The 22,041-nt window shown below is 51.5% G+C and overlaps 2 protein-coding genes across 2 annotated transcripts; both read right to left on the bottom strand.

The window, feature by feature from the left end:
* Positions 1-12,536: 12,536 nt before the first annotated feature.
* NCLIV_038430 (conserved hypothetical protein) lies at positions 12,537-15,343 on the bottom strand (the record flags this gene model as incomplete). The annotated part of the gene is made up of 5 exons (XM_003880752.1): positions 12,537-12,665; positions 12,966-13,177; positions 13,399-13,462; positions 13,860-13,975; positions 14,206-15,343. 5 exons carry the CDS (start codon positions 15,341-15,343, stop codon positions 12,537-12,539), a joined length of 1,659 nt encoding a protein of 552 aa, XP_003880801.1.
* Positions 15,344-18,251: 2,908 nt separating this feature from the next.
* Positions 18,252-21,673, bottom strand: NCLIV_038420 (hypothetical protein; the record flags this gene model as incomplete). Its single annotated transcript, XM_003880751.1, has 6 exons — positions 18,252-18,319; positions 18,777-18,854; positions 19,728-19,941; positions 20,482-20,618; positions 21,119-21,328; positions 21,544-21,673. 6 exons carry the CDS (start codon positions 21,671-21,673, stop codon positions 18,252-18,254), a joined length of 837 nt encoding a protein of 278 aa, XP_003880800.1.
* Between the last annotated feature and the right edge of the window lie 368 nt (positions 21,674-22,041).

Below are 22,041 nucleotides of genomic sequence, written 5' to 3'. Positions count from 1 at the left end.
GCCGGCATTGTCACTGTGGGCGTGTTTGCCTCCATGTATCTTCTTTCCTCCTCTCCGTGTTATAACAAGGGTTCTCAGTGAATCGTGTTGGCATTGTGCTAAGCTATGTCGTAGTAGCAACTTGGAAGGTCTTCCTTAGAAGTTGAGAGGGGAGAATCTGTCAGCTGTTTCTTCTGTTCCCGCTTCTTATTGGCAGAGAAGGCTGATAGTGAACGCAGCATCAGCTGCAAGGAAATCTAATTCGGATTTCGTCTGATGCTTTTGCTTGTGAAGCGAGGGGATAAGCCAACACCGTTGGTGATTCGCCGAAGAGGGACAATGAAATTCCATGTGTCTTTGTCCTCATATCCCGGCTAGTCGTTAATCCCCTTACCCAGCTAGAGTTGTACATCACAGGCATCTAGCAGATGTACAGACGGACAAAGAAAATCATCTGCTGGGAAAACGTAATGTGTGTGTTTTTCTGGTTTACAGAGTAGGTCAATCTAGTGATAGACTGAGAATGATGCTCAGATTGATACATGCTGACGGCTGCAGGTGAAACTGCTGTCTTTCAGTGGAATGACATCAGGCACAGAACTGGTGCTGCTGGGATGGTTGACCTCATGCAAGTGCTCATGCAGTTTTCAACTCGTTGAGGCATCGCCATACGACGTACGGGAAATTTTTTGTATACAGCAGTCGTAAGACTATGTGTAACCCTGTTGGGGTTTTCCCTGTTATCTTCTGTTTAAAAAAAAGAAGAGTGAGTTTCTGGTTTGCTCAGGACCATTGATTGTCGGTAGTTTTATTCTACTACCTCATGTACCGTTGGAGCGCCAGTGCAAGAGAGTTCTACATATGATTTCTGCCACCTAGGTTATTTTTAGCGTCTTCTTGCGTGTCTGTTAAGTTGCAGAGGAGCGCTGTTGAATTTATTTGTCAGTTCTCCCGGAGCAGTCAAACTGTGTTCTGGTGGTATGCAGCGTTACCTTGTGTTTATCCTTCCGCGTGTCCCCAGAGACGTCTCGAAATGGTGAGTCATTTGCGGTCCACAACTCGATCTCTAACCTGTGTATTTCCAGTAAAGCTCACAGTCTTGTTAGGTATTGCTGTAGTACAGGATTGTCTTCTACAGGTTTACCGCCGCCATGTTATCATCGGAAGAATTGAGTTTTAGATCGTTTGTCATATTGTCATGTCCAGCGTCTGCACAGCAATGGGTGACAACGTGTAGTACATGCCGTCATACAGCTAATATGTGCGGTTCACGTTTCGACGACGAACGACCCATGTGGCATTTATTGTTGAAAAACCTCTTTTTCGACTTTTTGGTGTTGGTCTACAGGGTGAGCTGAAGTCCACTTTCTGCTATGCCACAGCACCATGAATGCAACTATCGACTCGAGACAGTAGCGTGGGCATGTTGTTTCTCCCTCCTGTCTTGTTCACCGGTTTGTTTGTAGAGAGGTGAAGCATAGCGTAGGTCTTGCGATCCGTTCGATTTCTCGTCATGTATTTTTGGGTGCACCCGATCCCCCCTGTGCGCGACTTCAGCTGATAGTAAGTGACCCACTTCGATTGAAAGACGACAGCGTATGACCACGGAGACGCGTCTTGTTTCGACAGTGTTCTCATTACCCTTCGTGATAGCCTCCGTGAGACCGCAGTTCATTTCGTTTTGGAGAAGTGCTTTTGCCTTTCCATACAGTGGAATGTGAGTGGAGAAAGGACGCTTCGCTTAACGGATTTCATTGCTACAGCTGTCTACTTTGAAGCAGCTTATCTCGTACATAGACTGACTCTCAGCGTCACTGCTCTGGTCTACCGGTTCCGGAGCCAAACCAGATCGCATACGGGTAGGAAGTCCTTTTCCACAAACGCGTGCGAGCTCTGTTATCGAGTGACAGTGATGTTGAGTTGTCGGATGTCTTCTTGTCAACTGCCAGCTCTACGTAAGTTCTGTGTTGAGTAACCGCGCCGTAGTGGTTCCAGCGCCACAAGGCAAACCCTGGCGTAGAGAGTCTTCAATGGTCCCATACGTGGAAAGCGTGTTCCACTGCTAAAAGGAACTTGAGCTCTCAGACTCGGCCTTTTGATAAATCACAAATCGTTCTTCTATGGAAGGAATTTTAACGAATAGCATCCACCTATTATAAGTTGTACCAGGGCTATGACAAGTTGTTTTGTTGTCTTTTTTTTTCTCCTGCTGTTCCTTCCAAGGGTAAGGTCAACACTTAGCCGGGTAACAAGCACTCGCTTTCTCCTCGCCGAACGGAAAACCCTATGGCATGTTTTTCCTTCCGAGAGTGTGTATATGGAGGCATGTGGTGTGTTTGTTTGTATCGTCTGACAGCAACGCGTACGTCTCCTTCGGAACTGCAGCCACTCACTCAACAGATAACACTGGGTCGGTTTTGCATAGTGTCGTTCGAGAGCTCCACAACTGGCAGTGAGCACAGTAGATCTTGAGCGACCGGTAGGGAATGACAGCTATGGTTGCTGTTTGGTTTGCGCTTTGTTCACAGAAGGGTAAGTCCATTCATTACCAGCGCGACGTGTTAAACCTGAGAGGCTGAATCGTCAGCCTCTTCTCGAGCGTATTTTCAAAGTCGTAGATGGCCGATCAGTTGTGCAATCGTTGTAGCCGCCCAGACTGACTGACGTTCCTGAGAAACGCACAACCGCTCTTTTCCTGCTCAGAAATGCTGTCCGCTTATTAGTGACTGAAAACGACAGACACGAGCAGCGCCACACGCTGACACTGTCATTGATATTCTTCATGATACCCGCTGGGTTCCTAATTGTGTGTGGGGTTATTTTGCAGAGTGAGTAAACCTACAACCGCTACGGGACCCCTCGTTAAAAACGCAGCTGGCAACAGTGAATGCTCCTGATAGTTTTCTGATACGAGGCTGCTTTTTGCTAGTCATGACACGAACTGTGGTGCAAAGGCGACTGGCAACGGATAGCGAACGACAGGAAAATGACTCGTCGACTTCTGTGGCGGGTGGCTTTACTTGCGTCAGACCGTGAGCTCTTCTTGACCTATTATTAGTGTGCCACTGTTTTTCCTGGCCACATTTCAATGGAGCCACGGTTCCCCCCGCGATAGTGTTAGCTTTCATTTCTCCCGGGTAGATACTTTTGATTTTCGCTATCCGCGTTTCACTACGTGTGCATGAACGTCGATTGCCTGATTCGTGTCTACGTTCTCAGACCCATATCCCGGCAGTGAGTCAGAGGCCGTTTGTGCCGCCTAACCACAAAGATTCGTCACAGTGTCCTATTGAGGCTACATCACTGTTGGTGATGATGTGCGTGCAAATCCGAAAAGGAAGCTGTAGTCGTTGACGCCGGAACGCCATCAATGTGTGGATCTGAGTTTGCCGTAAAGTTTGGGCTGTTGCGTCAACACAGGCCAGTAAGTTGTTCTCTAGCGTGCAATACAGCTTCGCTCCATATTTAGCAGCTACTTTTTGATTCGCCGGCAGCGGATCAAGGAAACCAGTGATTTCATGCTCTCCCCATCATGGATCCGCTTTTCTGTGCTCCTATTGTACCCAGCAATGGCCGAGTGAGTCTGCGGGGATGCTCCGTTGCTATGTTGCGGTCTAGAGCTGCGATTTACGCCTGGTGAGTGGTGTTGCTTCAGTGTTAATGGAGCTCCATCAGGGAGATACTGAAGTTACTGCGGTGCCTTATCGTGTTCATGAGGTGTGGCTCATCGCCGTAGTACAAGGTAATCTAAACGCGGGTTAGTCCTCCGCCATTGGACTGTCGCTTTTCCACCTTTGTGCCTTGCTTGTGTCTCTTGATTTCAGAATGGCGTAAGCGTGTTGTCAGTTTGGTACGGTCAACGAAGGATCGTCGTTACATCCGATTGCTTGAAGAAACGTCAGATGACGCAGGTCGACTGTTTGCAACAGTGCTTGAGGGCACATTTGTTCCTCGTCGATCCTAATGCAACACCACTGCGTTTCTATGTGTATGTGAATCGTTACTCAGAGTAAGTCCTAGTCTAAGAGTCTGCACGCCACGAGCAAAAATGCAGATGCTGTTGAGACGCGCTCGATATCGCCTGGAACCGTGCACCACTGAGTCAGGGAAGTCGTAGAGACAAAAATCTGAGTGTTAAGGCTCTTTCTGCCAGAGACTACATTCGTCATCAGCTTTTCTTCTTCTGTATGGTGGGATTGTCGTCACAAAGGAAAACCTTCGGACAGTGAGTTCGCCGAAACACCAAGTGTCTCCAAGATAACAGTGGCAAGGTTGTTCAGAGATTCGATCCATTGCCCCAGGTGTCATAAGGGCAACGCTGTGACTGTTCCAAGCATCATTCTGCAGTCAGGCACAAAAAGCTTGGGATTCCGCTTGGCCGCAAACGCCACAGCTGTGTGTGCTGGGACAATTGTTTGGCATCTGTACATGGCATCTTCACTGCCACGGAATGTTCGAGAAAGATTTTTCTCGTCAAGATATTATTCAGCGGAAGGTGAATTTTCTGCGGTTGTATGGAAGCACCGAGCCCCTTGCTGCAATTCAGTTTCGCCAGCCCGTCTTGCAGGGGCGTCATCTTTTGCTGTCTATTCCTACAGACACGAGTGAGTCCCAAATGTAGTGGCATCTGGATATACTGGTTGATGTAGCCGCCTCTCTCCAACCCCCCTGGTTCAACACCTGCCATCGCTCTCCTGGTGTAGCTTGTTTGAGGCGAACAAGTTCTCATCCAGAAGGACAGGACAGCTGGTGCGACTATAGGGGATGAAAGCTCAGGTGCTTCTGACCACTCCAGGAGTTGTTGACTGATAAGAGGCCACGAAAGTACTCGTCTAAGTTCCTTGAAATGTACTGGTGGCCACAAATGTACACTTTTTCCGGCTCTTCTTGGTTGTTTGAGTGGCACTGTCCTTCTTTCACTTTCTCTACTTTTATCAAAGAGTAAGTATCCTGGGCGTGCAGCTACTTCAGGACTACCAGGGGGCAGTGACTTTGACGTTCTCCCTTCGCTGGGTGGGAGACAGATGCAATTAAGTTCGCGTATCGTCATAGCATTCGCAGCGTGATTTGCGCTGTCGTTGGAAAAGACACTTATTCCTTTGTTGTGAGGTTATCTTCCGGCACAGCATCAAGTGAGTCTTGAGTATCAGATTATTGGATGGGTGGTTTGCCGTGCCAAGGGGAGGGCGACCGCAGCAGCTGTTGGAGACGCTCTTCCCTGAAAAATTTTCAGTTCCTCCTTTCTTTCTGTTTTGAACAAAGAGTAAGTCATCTTATGTGCAGCCTCACATCCTTTCAAAGTGCAACACCGTTGTGGTTCAGCGGTTTAGATCCGAGCCGATAGCTGGAAGCTCATAAAACGCTTTTGGCCACTACAAGGATTTGACTGGGTGTTTATCAGGGTAACAGATGCATCAACACATGTCTAGAGTCCTCGTGAAGTCTCGTTTTTCCCCTCTCTGGTGCTGCACTAACTACGTTACTTGTAAGAATAACAAAAGACCGGCTTCACTGTTTTGCCGTACGGTATTTCCTACAGAATCCAGTAGAAAATTCTCTGTAGATCACTTCTAGAGGACGTCAGTAGGTTGCGTAACCATAACGGGATGTATTTTTGCAGTCGCCATCCACAATGAATACAGTAGGGCACAACCTCTGCTGAGGTCCGTGCGCCAGTCGTGTACCCCGGTACTATCACCCTTCCCCAAATTTACAAAGAATGCATGGATTTGCTTCTTTGTGTATCTTCTCCTCAAAGGGTAAGTCCTTTTAGCTCGTTTCTGTCGAAGCAAAGAGGAAAGAACTGCGATACGTCAGCGGTGCTGCAGCAGTCAGACACGTGTATATTCCGCTTGGAGCTAAGGAGGAGCCAGAAGTATAGCCGTCAAGACAATAGCTAGGGGTTTTGATACTCTGCCACAGTTTCAAGCGGAGAGAAACTTGAGAATATCGATTCTCCGCACCCCTGCCGGATGTGTATGAGTTTGTGGAGAGGTACTGAGTATCACTGATGGTCACATTTTCTCTTCTTCTTAGACTGCCGCAAGTGAATGAAATCTCGTCCAGAAACGCTGTACAGCGAGTGAAAGGTGATCGGGCTGGTAACCGACGCATCAACGCATGCCTCCAGTCTTGGCGAAGGCTCCCTGTTTCTTTCTCTTTCGCCCTCTCTTTGCATTTTCGCCTTCCGCCCCCCACCACTCAATACTCGTTTCGTTGTTTATAATGTTTGTGAACTTCGTGGTCGAACACTCTGTTTTCTTGAATTTTTACAGAAATATGCGAAGGAGGTAAGGGTTACCGTTTTTGGTTGTCCAGGGACACGGGGTTCGTTACATTGTCTCTTCCACTTCAAGCAATCTAAGAACGTCTTCATTCTCTCTGACAAACGCTTTTGTGCGGCAAAAGGTTTGTTTCTGACGCCAGATTCTAACGTCATCGCTTTCTGAAGGACCGCTTGTCGCCGACCGAGTGCAATCTTTTTCAATCGGGTCATTTTTTTATAGCATGGGTAACTTCACCCGCATAATCGAAACAAAACCATCACACTGCAGTCGCCTTACCTGTTTCGGTTCAGCTTGTAAGCTTCACTATAACTGCTTGTCGTGGTTGTCGTATCCAGAGTCAGAGTGGCTAGTGTCTGGGGAAGGATTTTCCCGTGATTTGCTGGTTCTGTAACAAAGGTTTGCCGCGAATCAATCTGAACGAACCCTTAACTCTGACTGGGTGGTACTTCTTCAATACGGCCACATGCCGAGTTCCACGCTTACCGTGTGTTGACTTTCCATCCACTTCTTTTGTGTGGGCCGCAAACTGAAGAGTAAGTTTGATTATTGCTACCTTCAAGCATACGAACCCCGGTTCGAATGCTTGACCTCTCCTTGGAATCTCCATGGAGCCAGTTCTGGAAATACATATCCGATTTTAAGCTGCCATCCCGCCGAGCCAATTGATAGTATGCCGTATTACTTCGGAACCCCAACAGCTGGCTGGTTCTAATCGTGCGGTTTTGTCCATGTTCACTTCTTCACGCATTCAGTGTAAGTCGAGATTATGGTTGAATATTGCGGTTCGCTTAAGCACTGTTGACTCAACAGCACAGTTCGCGTCGAAATCGGGTTGCGTGTTCGATCGCAAGTGATTCTTGTAACAAGCCTCGAACATATACGTCACACTTTCTACTTTAGGTGTGACGTTTTTTTCAAAACGCGTTCCGCATGTTTCGTCATCTTACCGGTTACCGATACTGTCTTACTTTTTGGACCCTCAGGCCCGTAAGCAGTATGACCGTTCCAAGAGTCTTTGCTCGTTTCCAAAATTACCGAGACATCGGCCATTAAGGAACTTTCTGTGGCATGAATGAAGGACTCTCCGTTGGCATGCAGGCGGTGTGCTATTCGTTCGGTATGTGGGAATTCGGCTCTCCAGAAGATAGTAGGTGCTCTCGCCGTCATAGGCCTGATAAGAGAGTGGATGTCGTGGGAGTCGGTGATCGGCAAACAGCGTCGTTTAGGATTGACTCGTTCCATCCTGATCGGCCACGCAAGACACTGAGCCATGGGATGAGAGACAAAGCACACGCTAAGCCTGAGCCCTTCTCCACACCTTTTCAATAAAATTAACCAATAATCTGCCATTCGGTTGGTTTGTCCTGACAGCAACGTAGTTTGGACGTAAGCGCTCCGTGGCAATTGAATCTCAGGGATGGAAAGACGTGTGAGGCAGTGGCACGAAACCACCGACTCACTGTGAGTGGCTGTCCCAGTCTTTGACGCACCTGGTGTTGGAGGTTGTCGGTTCATCGTATTTGATTGCTGTATCTCTCTGTCTCTCTTTTGTAACAGTTGGAGGTATGTTGTTGCTCATTCTTTTTGGGATGGAGTTCAGAGGGATAGCCGAGACACGACAAACAAAGTTCGTCCAAAGCAAGAGAAAGCTTCGTCAGATGGCAGAGAGATTCGCTTCCATCTTCGGGCATATCAGGAGGGATTGGGGCCCCTGGACCGTCGTTCCTTCATCAATGAAGATGAAACTGTGTTGTGTGGCACCGCCAGGAAGAACTCGAGAGTGTGAGTTTTGCTATGCAGTGGCCTGATTGAGATACAGAGAGCAGCGTCTCCGGTTACTGAAATCATTTGAGGCCGATGCCACTGAGGACTCCAGGCCACTCGCACGTATTTAACTTTAAGAACTCGAGGATCCTTTGGTTGAAGTACATTGTCAGTTAAATTCGCACAGTGCCGCGCTGCCTTAGAACAAATTGAGTGTAACTCAGTAGAAGTCTAAAGTGTGCAGATCCTTTCTGGCACAAGCCGTCCACCCTGATTTCAATGGCATGCGCACTCACGCAGTCTGAAAGCGGCAACATTGCGGAAGTCAATGGAGAGAGTGTGTCCCTGGATCCAGTCACTGTGGATGATGGAAGATGGGCAACTTTTGACCGGATCCATAGGCTTCGTACCGAAGAAATACAGGCTTGGGCGGTTTTTAGGAATTCCTGGCCTTCCCGAAGTACAAGATTTTTTACGAAAACCTTGTATTGTGTTATGCTTCTAGTTGCAAGTACGTTTGACACATATTAGCGTGGTAAAGTCACCACTGCAATACCTAACAAAGGAACGAGGCGGATAAGGGTTCTAGTCAGTTGCAGCCACCTGGCTCATACTCGCACCCTGCTGTACTTGAAACCTATTTCCTCCTCGAGGGAAAAGTGTGGCCCGAAGCGTGTGCGCTTCGTTTTTCTCCAGAGCAAACGGTTGAGAGTAAGGAGCCAGCTGTGGCGACAGTATGGCGTTTTTGTGCCTCCATTTTGTTTTCGTAAGAGCCATCATAATCAAGCAACCGCGACTACCGGAAACACTGCGAGCTCTTATCATCTTTTCACATGCACCTTGTTTGTCAGATGTGAAGCACACCTGGAGGGGTGCTGAATTTTGTACGTAAGACAAATTGATGTTAAATTTTGAATACTAATCAGCTCGCTGTAAGTTGCACCGTGGGTCTCCTGACGTCACCGAAATGTCCAAGCCTTCAACCCGTAGAACGTGTTCTGGGGTCAACAGGCACTCTGGCACTGTGCCTGCGAATGTTTCTGCCTGCACATCTTACATATTTCCTTCAGAGGTGGTAATTCGGCATCCAATGGGATTTAACGGGAAGCTGGGCCACTGCAGGGGTTATTCAGAAAACTTATTGTGTTGCTGTTTGTATAATCCAGAGTAAAGAAGAGTTTGTGAGTCGCGTGGATACCGTCAACTCTGCCCATCGTATTAACACTACACTGTCATATTGCGGCACAAATTCTGCATTTCCGTCTTTTGTTGATTGCCGAACTGTGTTTAAAAAGCAACCCGATGTCAACCTGGGCCAGGGTTTGCACAGATAAACATCCGATCACATATTAAGGAGAGAGCATCCAGTGTAGTCTCCCCCGATGAACAAGCGACAGCTATTGGCAGACCACAAGCTGCTGATCGCGTGCTGGTGGACGTTAAAAATGAAGGCACCACTCCCTGTGTGAGCAAGTGGCTTTGTGTTGTCTGCCACTTTTAACGACTCTGCAGCAACAAAGAATTCGACGTGCTATCAGGTACGTCTTGTTCAGAGCATTCCTGTTCGCTGCACTAGACATCCCGTCCCGTACAACCAAAATGCCGACGTGAGAAGAGCGTGTTGTGCACCTGCTGTGCGACTGATACTTTTTTCATGCAGTCGATTGTTACGTGCTGATCACGTAACAAGAGATGACATACGATAGAAAAGCAGATCCGGAGCGAAGTTAACGGTGCATTACTTCTTGGTAGAGGCTTTCTGTATCTCTTTCGGAAAGAGATGAATCACATGTTACAAGTTAGGCATGACTAGTGGCGTGTGTCCTTTGCGTCACTGCAGTTCATAGCCAACAACACTATCAGTATGCATCTGCTCCTGCTGATGTCATCGCCTTACCACCGGGCGGGACGTGTGGCGGCATGTCGACGGGCTTGTTTGATGGCAAACTTGAGTCGTCATAATTGCTGCAGTAGGTGTGACCACGCCCTCTGTGTTCAACGAAAAAGTGCATTCAACATGCAATGTTGTTTGCAGGGACGTAGCCGACGATTTTAGCTACCCGATTAACTCGGACAGCGACGAGGGCTGAAGCGGTCCGACGATAACCGCAGTCGTTTGGTAGTGCGTCGACTCGTTCGGTGTTGTACAGCGATTTCAGCTCCGGTGTCTTTCCTGAAAGTTTCCGTTTCTCTATGGTGTTGGACACACACCATATGCTTTCTCGTACGCCACCGCCCTTGTGGGCTGTTCACTCAGTTTGCACAGATTGCGAGGGCCCCGATGTTGGTGTTTCGAAACATGTGTGGGAGCCGTGAAAGCAATTACTTCGATTCTTGTGTGAGAGTTGTTTGCAGTGTTCCACGTTCCCTGCTTCCCGGGTTAGCTTAGCCTTGGCTAGTTGCCAACACACTGAGCAATGTTCCAAAAAGTACGTCTTTTCAAGTACACCCTGGTTCGACAGTTTCAAATGCGGCGAGACACATTGAGTTTGATGGGTCTTTGAGACTGAATGGATCTTTGAGTGGGTTGCTTAGTTTAGAGTATGAAACCAAGTTCGGACGTGCCTTGCTGTTGCCGCTATGCAAATAACTTTTCCTCGAAGTCTGAATAACCTCAGCTCCGCCGTTACTATTGGATCACTGTAGAACGATCACGTTTGTACCTTCCGGAAATGATAAGCAGGTATACGCCTGGTCTTCAAAGAGGTTCAATTCCGTAAGGACCCGTTATACTAAGTCCATAGCAGCGAGTGTATTTTCATTCCATATAGTTTGATTCTTGCTCCTCCGACTCATAGCCAACCTGAGGCGCCATACAGCGCCTGCTGGATCGTCGCGAGACCCGCAGCAGACCAACCCCCTTCTGATTCATGAGTCCCTTTAGACGCAGAGGGCGAGACAGGACTGCCCCAGATACATGTTCCAGCTGGTCATAAACTCCATGACTCTCCTTCCGTCCGCTCTGATCCCACCTGATAGTACTCGTATTGGAGCAGGGAAGTTTCAACGCAAGCGATATCACAAATACACTTCTAACGCATTACACACGAGAGCCAATTCACATTCTGGCCGAGCCGCTCGAGAAGCGCATATCGTCGTCCCTGCTCTAGCAAACATGCATACCTACCTACCCGGCAGTGTGATACCTGCGTTCTGCGGCTGCAACACAGAAACCCGAAAATCTGCAGGCCAGTCAGGTCAATTTGACAGCCAGATGCCTGGACCCCGTGTTGAACGCGGCTGTCGTGCAGTCCCTCATCTTGCGGTGCTCGCGCTCTGCGGAGATTCCGGAAGTAACGAGAGATGGCAGCTTAAAATACTCTGGACGAGTGAACCACCGGTGGCTCAGCTTCCACCTCCTATTCGCAGTGCGTGTCACAGCGTAAAAACGCTAGCACAAATAGAGACTCACAAACCTGCAACGCCACGCCGAGCAAGCGGTCTACTGGAGACTGACGTGGACGGCCAGAGAGAGAAATAGAGGCTGTAAGACAATCATGGCGCCCGGCGGAAAACGAACCGTTGAGCAAATCTTTTCGTCACTCTTTTTTGCAGGAGTGCTGCAAATAGGTTTTAGCTTTTCTGGGAGTGACTACAACTGATCAGCTGCAAATGGCAGTTTAGGCGACAAGCTAGTAGTTCGTTTCTGCCACCGTGGACGCGGCGCGTGCCATGTCATACAGTACCGTGTCTTTGCAACTCTCACGCCGGTACGAAGATTAAGGGGTCCGCGCTCAAACAGATCAGGTACCGTGACAACCTGCGGATTAGCCTTCGTGCACACCGCGCTAGCTGGTGCGCCCTGGTTTTCCAGGTGGGTATGTACCACGCCTCACGCAAGCGACAGTTGAACGGACCGGTTCCACATGTGAGCGTAAGACATAGCTTGGAAAAGAATTTTTTAGCAAGCTACCGAAGCTGACGAGTGGTGCCATTCTCTTGGTAGGGTAAACAGTCAGAACCCTGCCATGCGAAAGAATAAACCACGTAACACAAGGTCGAAGACTCCTGCACCGGTATCCCTTGCCGGCGCCGACTCAACAGAGGGTGTAGCGAAATTTCAAAAATCACGATGCACATCACTCTTTCTAACCACATACGAAAGTCGCCATTCATGCGTGCTACCCTGAGCTGCATGTAGACATACTGTGCCGTTTAATTACTGGCTTGGGAGAATCCAGTTCAGTAGAAAATCACGGAACACGTAACTGCCCACCGGAGCTGGTCACCGCCTGTCGTTTCCTCCTATTGAACCTCCTGCAACCGCACAGCCCGGAATCAAGGGTGAACTCCCCTTAACTCCGACTGGTTTACAAACATGGCGCCGAAACAAGGACGCGGCTGACGCACCATTAGCTGTTATCTGAGTTGCTAGCGCCTTTCTCACGCCGGCGAATCAACGCGACAAGCTGTCCCCTTGCACGCGTGTGACTCGCACCTCGCCGTGTAGCTCTGAGCGAGCTCGGTACCCCAATTCTTTGTGCGTGGATGGCTCGGGGCTCCAAACTAGGGTATCGGAGGGGACGGTGGTGGGGACTCGCCGTGGAGCCAGAACAGCATAGGTAGCAGCGGCGACGTGGGGAGAAAGAAGAAAAGAAAGAGAGCTACAAGGGCACCGAGCATCAGCAGGGAGTGCTGCAGAGAACACGGAAATGACAGAACAGTGAAGAGGCACAGGTCCAACAGCAAGAAACACAAGCTGTGCGGGTGTCCACGGCAAAGTCACAAGAGAAAAGACGGCGTTATACAGTGATGACCGCGTTTTGGCTGCAGCAGACAACTTTGTGAGTATCCGAAAGGCAGGCATGCGGTTGCAACTCCGGTTTACGTGACGTAACAACCGAGCTTTGCTTTGGCTCGTGTTCCTACATAAACCATCGACGATACGGGTTTAGGGCGTACCGTCACCTTTCCCCAAGGCCACTGCTGGCTTACCCGGTAAGCCCGTCTCTGGTACTTCCTCGCCAGAAGCATATCGTGGACTGCAGCCGCCGTATTTTGCTTGCTACACGCTGCAGCTTCAGCTATTGAACACAACTGCTGCTGTCTCGACTCCTGTTGGCGTTGCATTTCTTCTACCATCCGCTGCACTTCAATAAGACCTGAAGCGTTCAACAGCCAAACGCGTCCCAGAGCACAGACACCATCTGCCATACCCATAACAGGCGCGAGTCCTCGCAGCAAGCTTGCGTGAAACGCAAAAGCTTTTTTTTCTCACGCGTTGCGCCGCTGGTATGCAAGTGCACCTCTTTGAGCAGCGATGTCTCCCCTGCGCTTCCGAATGAACGCTGCTGTGTCAGCATACGGCTCGGGCAAATGCGTGTACTTGCCAAACGCTCACACAGCAGTGAAGCACTTTGTCACTCACTTGCCCCAAGTTTTTGCAGCTGGCGGCACTTCGCTGCCAGAACGTCCGCGGCTTCGGTGGAACCCTGTTGCATCGACAAAGAAAGAAACCACGGCACGCGTCTGCCGCACTGGGGTACACCCTTACACGTACGTTCGCAGTGTACCCGCAGCCAAGCCAAACTCCAACACCAACGTAGGGAAATCCGGGGACTTCCTTACGTACACCTGGCGATATCACCCCCTCCGCAAAAACCGCCCCAACCAGAGTACGGGAAAGAACACCACCAGGGTGCAGTTGACAGTTCTCGCTAGTTTCCGTTCCAGATGAAACCTGTTTCTTTCAGCACCCAGCTTCACGCGCGGAACTCTATTCGCGTCCGAGCACACGACTTCACGTGTATGCGGTACAGGAAAAAAACATTCATGTCCAGACGCCAACAGCGTTACGCAATGTCCCAAACAACTCTTTATGTTGCTTACCGCAGCCGCTGCAGCTGTTGCAGCAACTGCTAAGGTTGTCTGGTCCCCCTCGAAGGTGTTCTCGCCGATCCGCTGGACTGCCTGTTGCAGCTCCGCGGCAGACGCTTCCGGATACACTGTAGGCGAGTCGCAGTCACAACACGCACACAGAAGGCGTCAACACTTCCAAATTATCACCAGCTGGGGTGCACAACAGTCGCACATGATTCAGGATCCAACGCCAGTGCAGCCTCCGCCGTTGCGAGCACCAAAACGTCGAAAGCTTTAAGGACAGTGTACGACACGCGGCACACGGCCTCCAGTGATAAACACAGTCCCCCGGCTCAACGTGTACTGGATTTCTTACAAATTCGCATCTCAGCAGACACTTCGCCTTCCCACCGCACGCGGAGATCTTGCTCGAGCTGCTGCTGCTGTTCCAGAGCCACTTGAAGTTGTTGCTGTTGCTGCTGAATAACACTTCTCCGGATGCGGAGCTCTGCCGCACACGCTGCGGAAGTCTTTTGCATGTGCACGTGTTTCAAGAAGGATCCGGCCTGGTTCTGTTGCGCCTCCTGGAAACGCGTGTGTCGCTGTTCATCTTCCTCATACTGCCGTTGGAGCTGTCCCAGCGCGTTGTGTGCCCGCTGCAGCAGCTGCTGAGCCGCATGCACCTTGTTCGCGAGTTCGCAGTTGTAGCAGAGTCCTACGTCGCGAGTTGCATGGCCGCTTCCACCAGTGCCGCCGTTCGGTGTACATCCAGAGCAGCAATAGGGTTGGAGCGGAGCGGCCGCCCCTGGAGGGTGCAGAAGCAGAAGATATCCTGTTTGTTGTTGCTGGAGAAGGACCTCATTGATCGCAATCTTTAGGGCTTTCGCTTTCCGTAGGAAAGGGAAAAGAGAAGAGCCTCCGTCAGGGGAGAGGCCGGAGTCCTCGGAACCCACCAGGCAAGGCGCGCGCTGTGGCCCGTCCTTAAGTCGCTTCCGCCCGAAGGCAGGCCCCGACTCAGAAGCATCAGAGAGGGAATCCGCTGATGTCTCCGACGAGCAAGACATCTCTGGCGAGTTAACCGGAAAGGGGCACGCGTCGCCTGCGACGTGTCTTTCCCGGTCTGTCGTCTGGTCCTGCGGCGCGGCGTGCACTTCAGTAGACGGGACGGAAGACGGGAAAAACGAGGACAGAGGTGGAAAGGGGGACGGCGCGATCGGAGGCGACTTTGCCGGGGCTTCCGACGGTGCCGTAGAGACAGATGGCGTTTTCTTTGAAGACCCCATGGGAGACGCGGGCGGCCGGACACAGAGTGCCTGGGAATAGCGAAGCGCCGCCGCCGCTGCGGCGTTGCCTGGAAACCCAGAGAGTGCCGAACTGTTCTCGCAGGAAACGGGATGGTGCAGCCTGATGCTGGTTTCGCCTGGAAGGAAGTTCTGTGGGCTTGATTCCGGCCGCTCGGCCACGTTGGTCTCTGCGGCCGCAACGCGGTGAAGATCCTGGAGACGATCGATCATCGTGGAAACCGGGTGGGATATGGAGAGAGGTATGGCAACTCCCCAAACTACCACCGTCCGGGAACGGCTGGCTTCAAAACAGAGATTCCACTGTCGCTCCTCTCCTCACGACTGTAAACACTCCCGCAAATCCCTTAGCCGGAACCAGGAACAAGAATCTTGACGAGTCTTCCGGTCCTTGGACACGGGACAATGTTTAAATCCTCACTGTCGGTACAGTCGGCGAAGCGGCCTTTACGTTACTGGTGTTTTTTCACGCCCTGGAAGGAAATTGTGTGGAAACGCGCGAAAAGAAACGAGAAAAATCCATTGTTTTCCGTCTCGACGAGCGGCGAAAGCGCGGGGTCACGGCAGCCCCGTCCACGACGCGAGACAAGAATCCTCACGAAAAGGAAGAAGACGCGGCACTACGTCTCCATTGTTTCAAGGAAACCCAAACCGCGTAACGATGTATTCGCCACAAGAGCAAAATGGGTTGAGAGTGTCCTGTGTCTTCAGCAACAGAGATGTTTCCCCAACAGGACGCACTTTGCACACTGGTGCCCGTGGTCCAGTGACGCGGGAGTGCATGCGCGACAGATCCTTTGCTCGGAGTAGACATGAAATGCGTCTCACCCGCCGCTTCGTCCAGTAGTGTCTTTGACGCGCCACAGACAATGCCGTGCGGTCTAATTTCTCAGTGCTCTCTTTCGCCGCAGCCTTGCTCCATCGAATTTCTCGCAGTCAAGAATCCACGGCTAAGGCAGCATAATGCCCGTTTTAGAGACACGAACCCGTATTGTGGTTACCTGGCGGTCGTACTCTGCGGCAGACGTGTCTTGCCGCCGAACGCAGTTCTTGGTACTAGTTTACAGCGTCGCCAATTGCAATTTACAAATGCTTTGTACACTCGCTTTTTATCGCCCTTCCCCCATCCGGGGAGCACTGTGTCTTTAGAGACCAGGAAGGCTCCTCGCGTCACAGAAGCTTACATTTTCCACGTGCGGCACGGACCTAACTGCGTTTCGCGTGGCCATTGAGTTACTCCTGAGCAATAGCTGTGCGCGGGGCCTTCCACCTCTACCCAATCCCTGTCCATTACTGGATGCTTCAAAGGTGATCCCCCTTTGTCTCCACGAGATCGTCGTGGGTTCTGAAGGTCGCGTTTCGCTGCTTCCAACACGGCTTCTCCCGCAACTTGGCTAACCCAGAGTTCAGGTCCTCAGCACACTGCTCGGCAAACTGAAAGAAGACTGACCAATCCAGTAGCTATGTTCGAGTAGCATGGCAGCTTCAGTTAGACGAGGATGAGTTTTTTTCGATCATAAATGAGTGGACATGCCAGTGTCTATCATGCCTTGCTGTGTGGCGGACTTTCCGCCGGCGAGGTTGCTGGGGCACTCGAAGCTGGCATCGGTCTAGAACTTGGTGCGAAAGGGAGTTCACGGAGGATCCTCAACTAGGATGTACTAGCCGCACATCGAGAAACGCCTTTTGCCATCGGGTGGCGTCGTCAGTCTCTGTGCACACGGAGGATGGCCACCTGGCTAGTCTCGCATCAGCACCGCCGAACCTGGCGGTGTCGAAGTATATAGGCGGTTGCTTCCCGTAACGGCGAGGCGACAAGATATTAAGACAGCAGTTGGCGCCCAATGCGGAAAAAGAAACAAAAACAACATGCAGTGAGCCATCGGCCTTCCACTCTGCCACAGCAACGCGGCACCGAAGAGGTAAACCTCCTCCGCTTGCCATGTTACGGACTGTCGCCCGCCACTCTGTCCAACACTTCACCAGACCTTGCATCCGTTCAAAAAAGCAGCTTCTCGGAGTTTGCATTCCTCGGCGAATCCTAATTTTTTTTCTAGCGTCATGCCCAGTGTTGGAGGAACGGCTTCACTTTGGAAAGAGCCTCCTGTACTCAGCTGGTGGTTATTAGTGAATTACAGCCAAAAGATAACGCATAGGTAGCTACACTAGCAAGAGAAAAAAATCCTGTACAGACCAGACGAGCTAGATGCCTGGAACGCACAAGACTGCGCTCATATTCACAAGATAGCTGGTTCTCGTAGACAGACAGGAGCGATATACCGTAGATGAAGTCTTACACAGGAACCAGATTGGTTTCCATCTGCAGCGTTCCTCTGTCTTGCTCCCCTCCCGCATGCACATACGAGTTGCTTATGTCATGGAGTCTGATCCCAACATGAGGAGCTTCCTTGTGACTCTGCCGCTACGTTTGGCGGGATTGTCGCGTTTTGGTGGCCGTGGCACGCTTTTCAACCTTTCGAAGAACTTCTGTGGCTTCTTCACTTGGACTGCTTAGCTCTGCGTGTATCGCTTCATCGTTTTTCGGTCTCAAACGGGTTCTCAGCACCTTCAGCAATATCACAGCTCCGGCCATTGCACACAACAGGAGCCACAGCCGCCAGCCTGCATTGACAGACACATTGTTACCTCAAACCCATGTGCTACGGAACGCAGTTCTCTTATTCGTAGAGAGCGAGATCGAGTACTACAGTGCACATCCAGTTCACAGAACACGGACAGACAAAAAAGGAGGCGTTGACTGCACAACCACTCCACTCCCGTAATACGTCGATATAATCTAAATCCTCGCCTTGCACTGTAAAGGCTGAATATTTGTGTCTGCACTTCCCGTGCTACTGAAATTTTTGGCGGATTACGAAGAAAGGCATTCGTCGAGGAACCTTTCACCCCAGATTCCGTTTCAAATAGTCGATATCCCTCGTCGAAAAGACATCCAGCTGTTAGCGTCAACAAGGTCGGAGCCTATGTTGGGTAGAGTGCACTGGCTATCCTCCCTCACGAACGACGCAGTTGCGTCAGAACCAGCCTCTTGCAGACAGACTGGTGTGCCAAAACAATCGGGGTTTTTCAACTCGTTGAATTCGCGGAAAGTGTTTACGCCTTAGAAACCAAGGAACTCCTTACTGCTGTTCAGAGAGTCGAGTGAAGTCAAAGCGCTCCCCATCGATACTGCAAACACAGAAAAACACAACGGCGGTGGCAATGAATGCGCAAGTGCCCACTGCACCATTTACTGATATACGCAGGCATTCATGCAGATACCTCAGTTTTTGTCTGTATATATCCATGTCTATGAATGCACCGGTAGTGGTAGCGCTATGCAAAGCTGTCTTTCAGTATGTCTCCTTTCCGTCTCAAGATGCACGCATATACATGTACAGATGAATAGACAGTCTGATCCCCCCATTCTCGCGGACGGACACTTGCCTTTTTCAAGGATATACGAGCGCCTACTCTGCCATTAGGCACTGTGATTGCAGCCCCACTGCTCTCCCTCCCCTGGCTCTTTGTCCGACTGAATCAGGTGCCGCGCGTGTAACAGAACGTGCCCGTCACAGAAACGGCGGGAGTCACAGCAACCCGCCGAGAAGCGCTTTTCAAAGGCCTTTTCGTTTTGAAGGCGTACCAAAGAGAATCGTATTCGGCATCAGACCGAAGAGGGTAGCCGTGAAAAAGACGTCAAACGGAACCTCGAGCAGCGGTGCTGAAAAGGCAGACAAAAAGCCGCATACGGGACTCCACACGATTCTAACCGCTACCCAAGTGCCGTGATACCTTATCTTGACAAGTGTCCTTCCTCACGCTCTCCCTGGGTACATAGCCCGCATGTACGAATGATGCATTGATCTAATTATCTTACAAGCAGTCAGCTAGTTATTGAAAGACACATTGGCCTCCTTTCACAGTCTTCCTTTGGCAAACTCAGCGGCGGCTGACTGTGGCCATCTCCTGGGCGCCAGCGAAGATCTCGAAAACTGAGACGATCACAGCCGGCGTCGACCATGAAAGAATGCACATGGTCAACAAATGGGAAACCGGAGTCCCTTGTAGACCCACAGGCAGCATTTAACTTCTGTTTCTCTGCACGCTACAAAACAGCGGTACATGACAAGTGCTCTGACTCATGAAACGGATACTCAGTCTCGTTTCTTTCTCCCAGACCAGCGAGTGTCGCCGCCCTCTCCCCGAACAGCGTCGGAACTCGCTCGTTTCCCGATTCAGGGCGGCGAACGTGCAGGTGGATCAACTGGGCAAAAGGCAGCTCCTCTGCGTCTGTACACGCGGAGCCCACCCTGCGTACGAACCAAGGGTCGGTGATAGTCTTTGAATGGGCTGTAAAAGGTCTTGTCTGTGAGGACAGCGTGACTGAGACTCTTCCGCAAATGAAGAACACAGGTGCTGTCCTGCTCCGCTGCAGACGTCCCAAGAATCGAGGACCAGCAGAGACGAAAGCCCCGCGAGGAGACGAGAACAGAAACCGGAATGCGACCGGTCCACAACGCGACGGAAAGCTCTTTTGAAAGGAACTCCGCTCTTTCTTGCTGCTCTTCTCGCAACGGGTTTTTTCACTGAGTACCTGCTGCGTTGATAAAGAGATTTGGGAAGACCGGAGAAACGCGCAAGAAGAGCACCGTCAGGAAGAGATCCACGTCGAAACGCCGGCGTTGTCCTGGTCCAGTGCGGTGTTGTCCGGTCGTCCCGTCTCGCAAACCCGCTGAGGGGCTCCGCGCGTGTGCAGAGGGATGCAAAACTTTCTGTAGTTTCCTGAGCTTCTCGGGAACGAGGAAAAGCTGCGCACAGAGAGAAAGGCACAGCAGGCCGACTCTGATCTCGAGCACACCGGCGCTGCACGAAACCGCGGCACCGCCCGAAATCCGGTCAAGTCTCCACGGACTGGCCGCGACTCAGACGAATTTGGTCACAAGCAACTTCATTCGCCGTGCACACGCGGAACCATGCCGGAAGACTTCTCCAAAGCCACCGCGCACGTTACTTGTCGCTGGTGCCCCAGAAGTGAGACGGTGTGGCAGAACGCGAACGCAGGTGCGCGTCGGTTCACCACGTGAGGCTTCGTTCCAGTGTGTGTGTGTTGCTGAACGCCGTGTTTCCCGCAAATATGTTCTTCAGCTCGTCTCGATGTTTACGCTGGGTTACGTCTCCCGACGACGCGCAGTCGAGGGGGGCGACGTCTTTCCCTGGACCCTGTGGCGTTGCCAACCGAGGACCACGGCTGCGAACAGCGCGGAGCCTCTGTCTTGACTTTGGTTAAGACGGCCAAAGGTTCACACGCCGACTTGGACCGATTTCACGGCACTGCAATTCCTGCTCACCACGATGGGTTTTCCGACCCAACGGAACATGAAGAACGCCACAGAGGGGCCGATGGCAGCCAACACGTTCGCCGTGCAGAAAGCCACCAGGGGGGAAAACATCGCGCCGAGGAGGATCGTCACCAGCGTGGAAGTTCCTGAGCGGAGAAATCCCAACGCACTCGAGCCGTCACTGCCGCCCCGAGACGTCCAACACGGCAACAGATCGACAGCCTCAGACGCAAGACGACGGCGTCAGAAGGCACTCGAGGTAGACGCGGCCTTCGACAGATGGAAAGAGGCGTACGCGAAGAAAACAGTTCTGGAACAAATGCGAGTGTGATGCATTGATACACTTATCGAACAAGCGCTCAGTGCGAAAGTATCCGATCCGTGTGCGAAGGCGACTCCGAACGCCAGGCGCGCCAAGGGAAAGTCGGGATGACGCTGCGATATCAGAGTATCCCGCGGCGGAAGGGCCCAGAAGAGCCAGACAACACTGAGACACGGTGGGTGGCGACCATCGACATGTCTCTCGAGATACAAAATGAACGCATGTGCGTCTGCACGTAAAAACGTGGACGCACGTGGGCGTGCGGACAGTCCAGATGCTCGTAATACAGAGTGACATGTGTGAATGGATTTTGTGCGAGGGTACCGGTGAAGGTGATCATGAAGAGTGGGAAGGCCTGGTACAGGAGGTAGCACGAGGACAGGAAGAGCAGAGTGGCCGCGGGGTGCTCCTCTTTGTACTGGGCGAAGACGTGAAAAATGCCGCGAACGTTCTCGATGCGCCGCAGCTTGCTTCCCTCACTCAGCGAGGAGGGCAGAAAGCGAAGAAGTTCTTCCCGCGAGCTCGCAGACAAGCCTGCGGGGTAGAGTTCAACGCACGCATGCAAACACAAAAGACACGAGTCTCTCACCACTGTGTAGATACCGGCTGACTAAACAGCCCGGCTGGCGCGCATCAGCAAGCCAAGAGACGAAACACGCAAACACAGCCATCAGGAGTCGCAGGAGACCTTTATATGCGGTTATCCACTTTGTCTCTGAGCGAGATGCTCGACAGCAGTCTCCGCGGACCTGGCAACTGAAAGTAGAATGTGACGACGGCTGAAGCAGAGACCGCGAAGAGAGCCGCCATAATGAGGAATTTCACGACCAAGTCGCGCCGCCGAGCGGTCTTCGGCGCGCTCTCTTCGGCTCGCGGCATCTCGCTGTCAGGCAAAGCTCCGGAAGTTGAGCGCGCTCGTGATCGCGTCGTGGACCGGTCTTTTCTTCTTCGGTTTCCTTCCCCACGCAAACCCTCGGATTCGGCCTGACTTCTCCCCCTCAACGCACGAGGCGAGGACGGTCGCGAAGACGAGGGAGAAGCGGAACCGCCATTTTCTGGCAACGCAAACGAGTCGGAAGCGGCCGCTGACTTCTTCTGGGCATTCCGAAGACCTGCCGAACTCGCCATTCCGAAGAGTGGAGCGGAACGGGGAGGAAAACAAAGGTTTTTTCCCCTGTTAGGAGCGGATCAAACGCGGTCGATAGAAGCGAGGGCGGAGCCTTGACGGGTTATGAAGACGAAGAGAA

This window comes from Neospora caninum, chromosome IX (assembly GCF_000208865.1).
Source record: "Neospora caninum Liverpool complete genome, chromosome IX".
NCBI lineage: Eukaryota > Apicomplexa > Conoidasida > Eucoccidiorida > Sarcocystidae > Neospora > Neospora caninum.
Note: the sequence above shows the minus strand (reverse complement) of the source record. Positions and strands in the feature narration are given on the sequence as shown.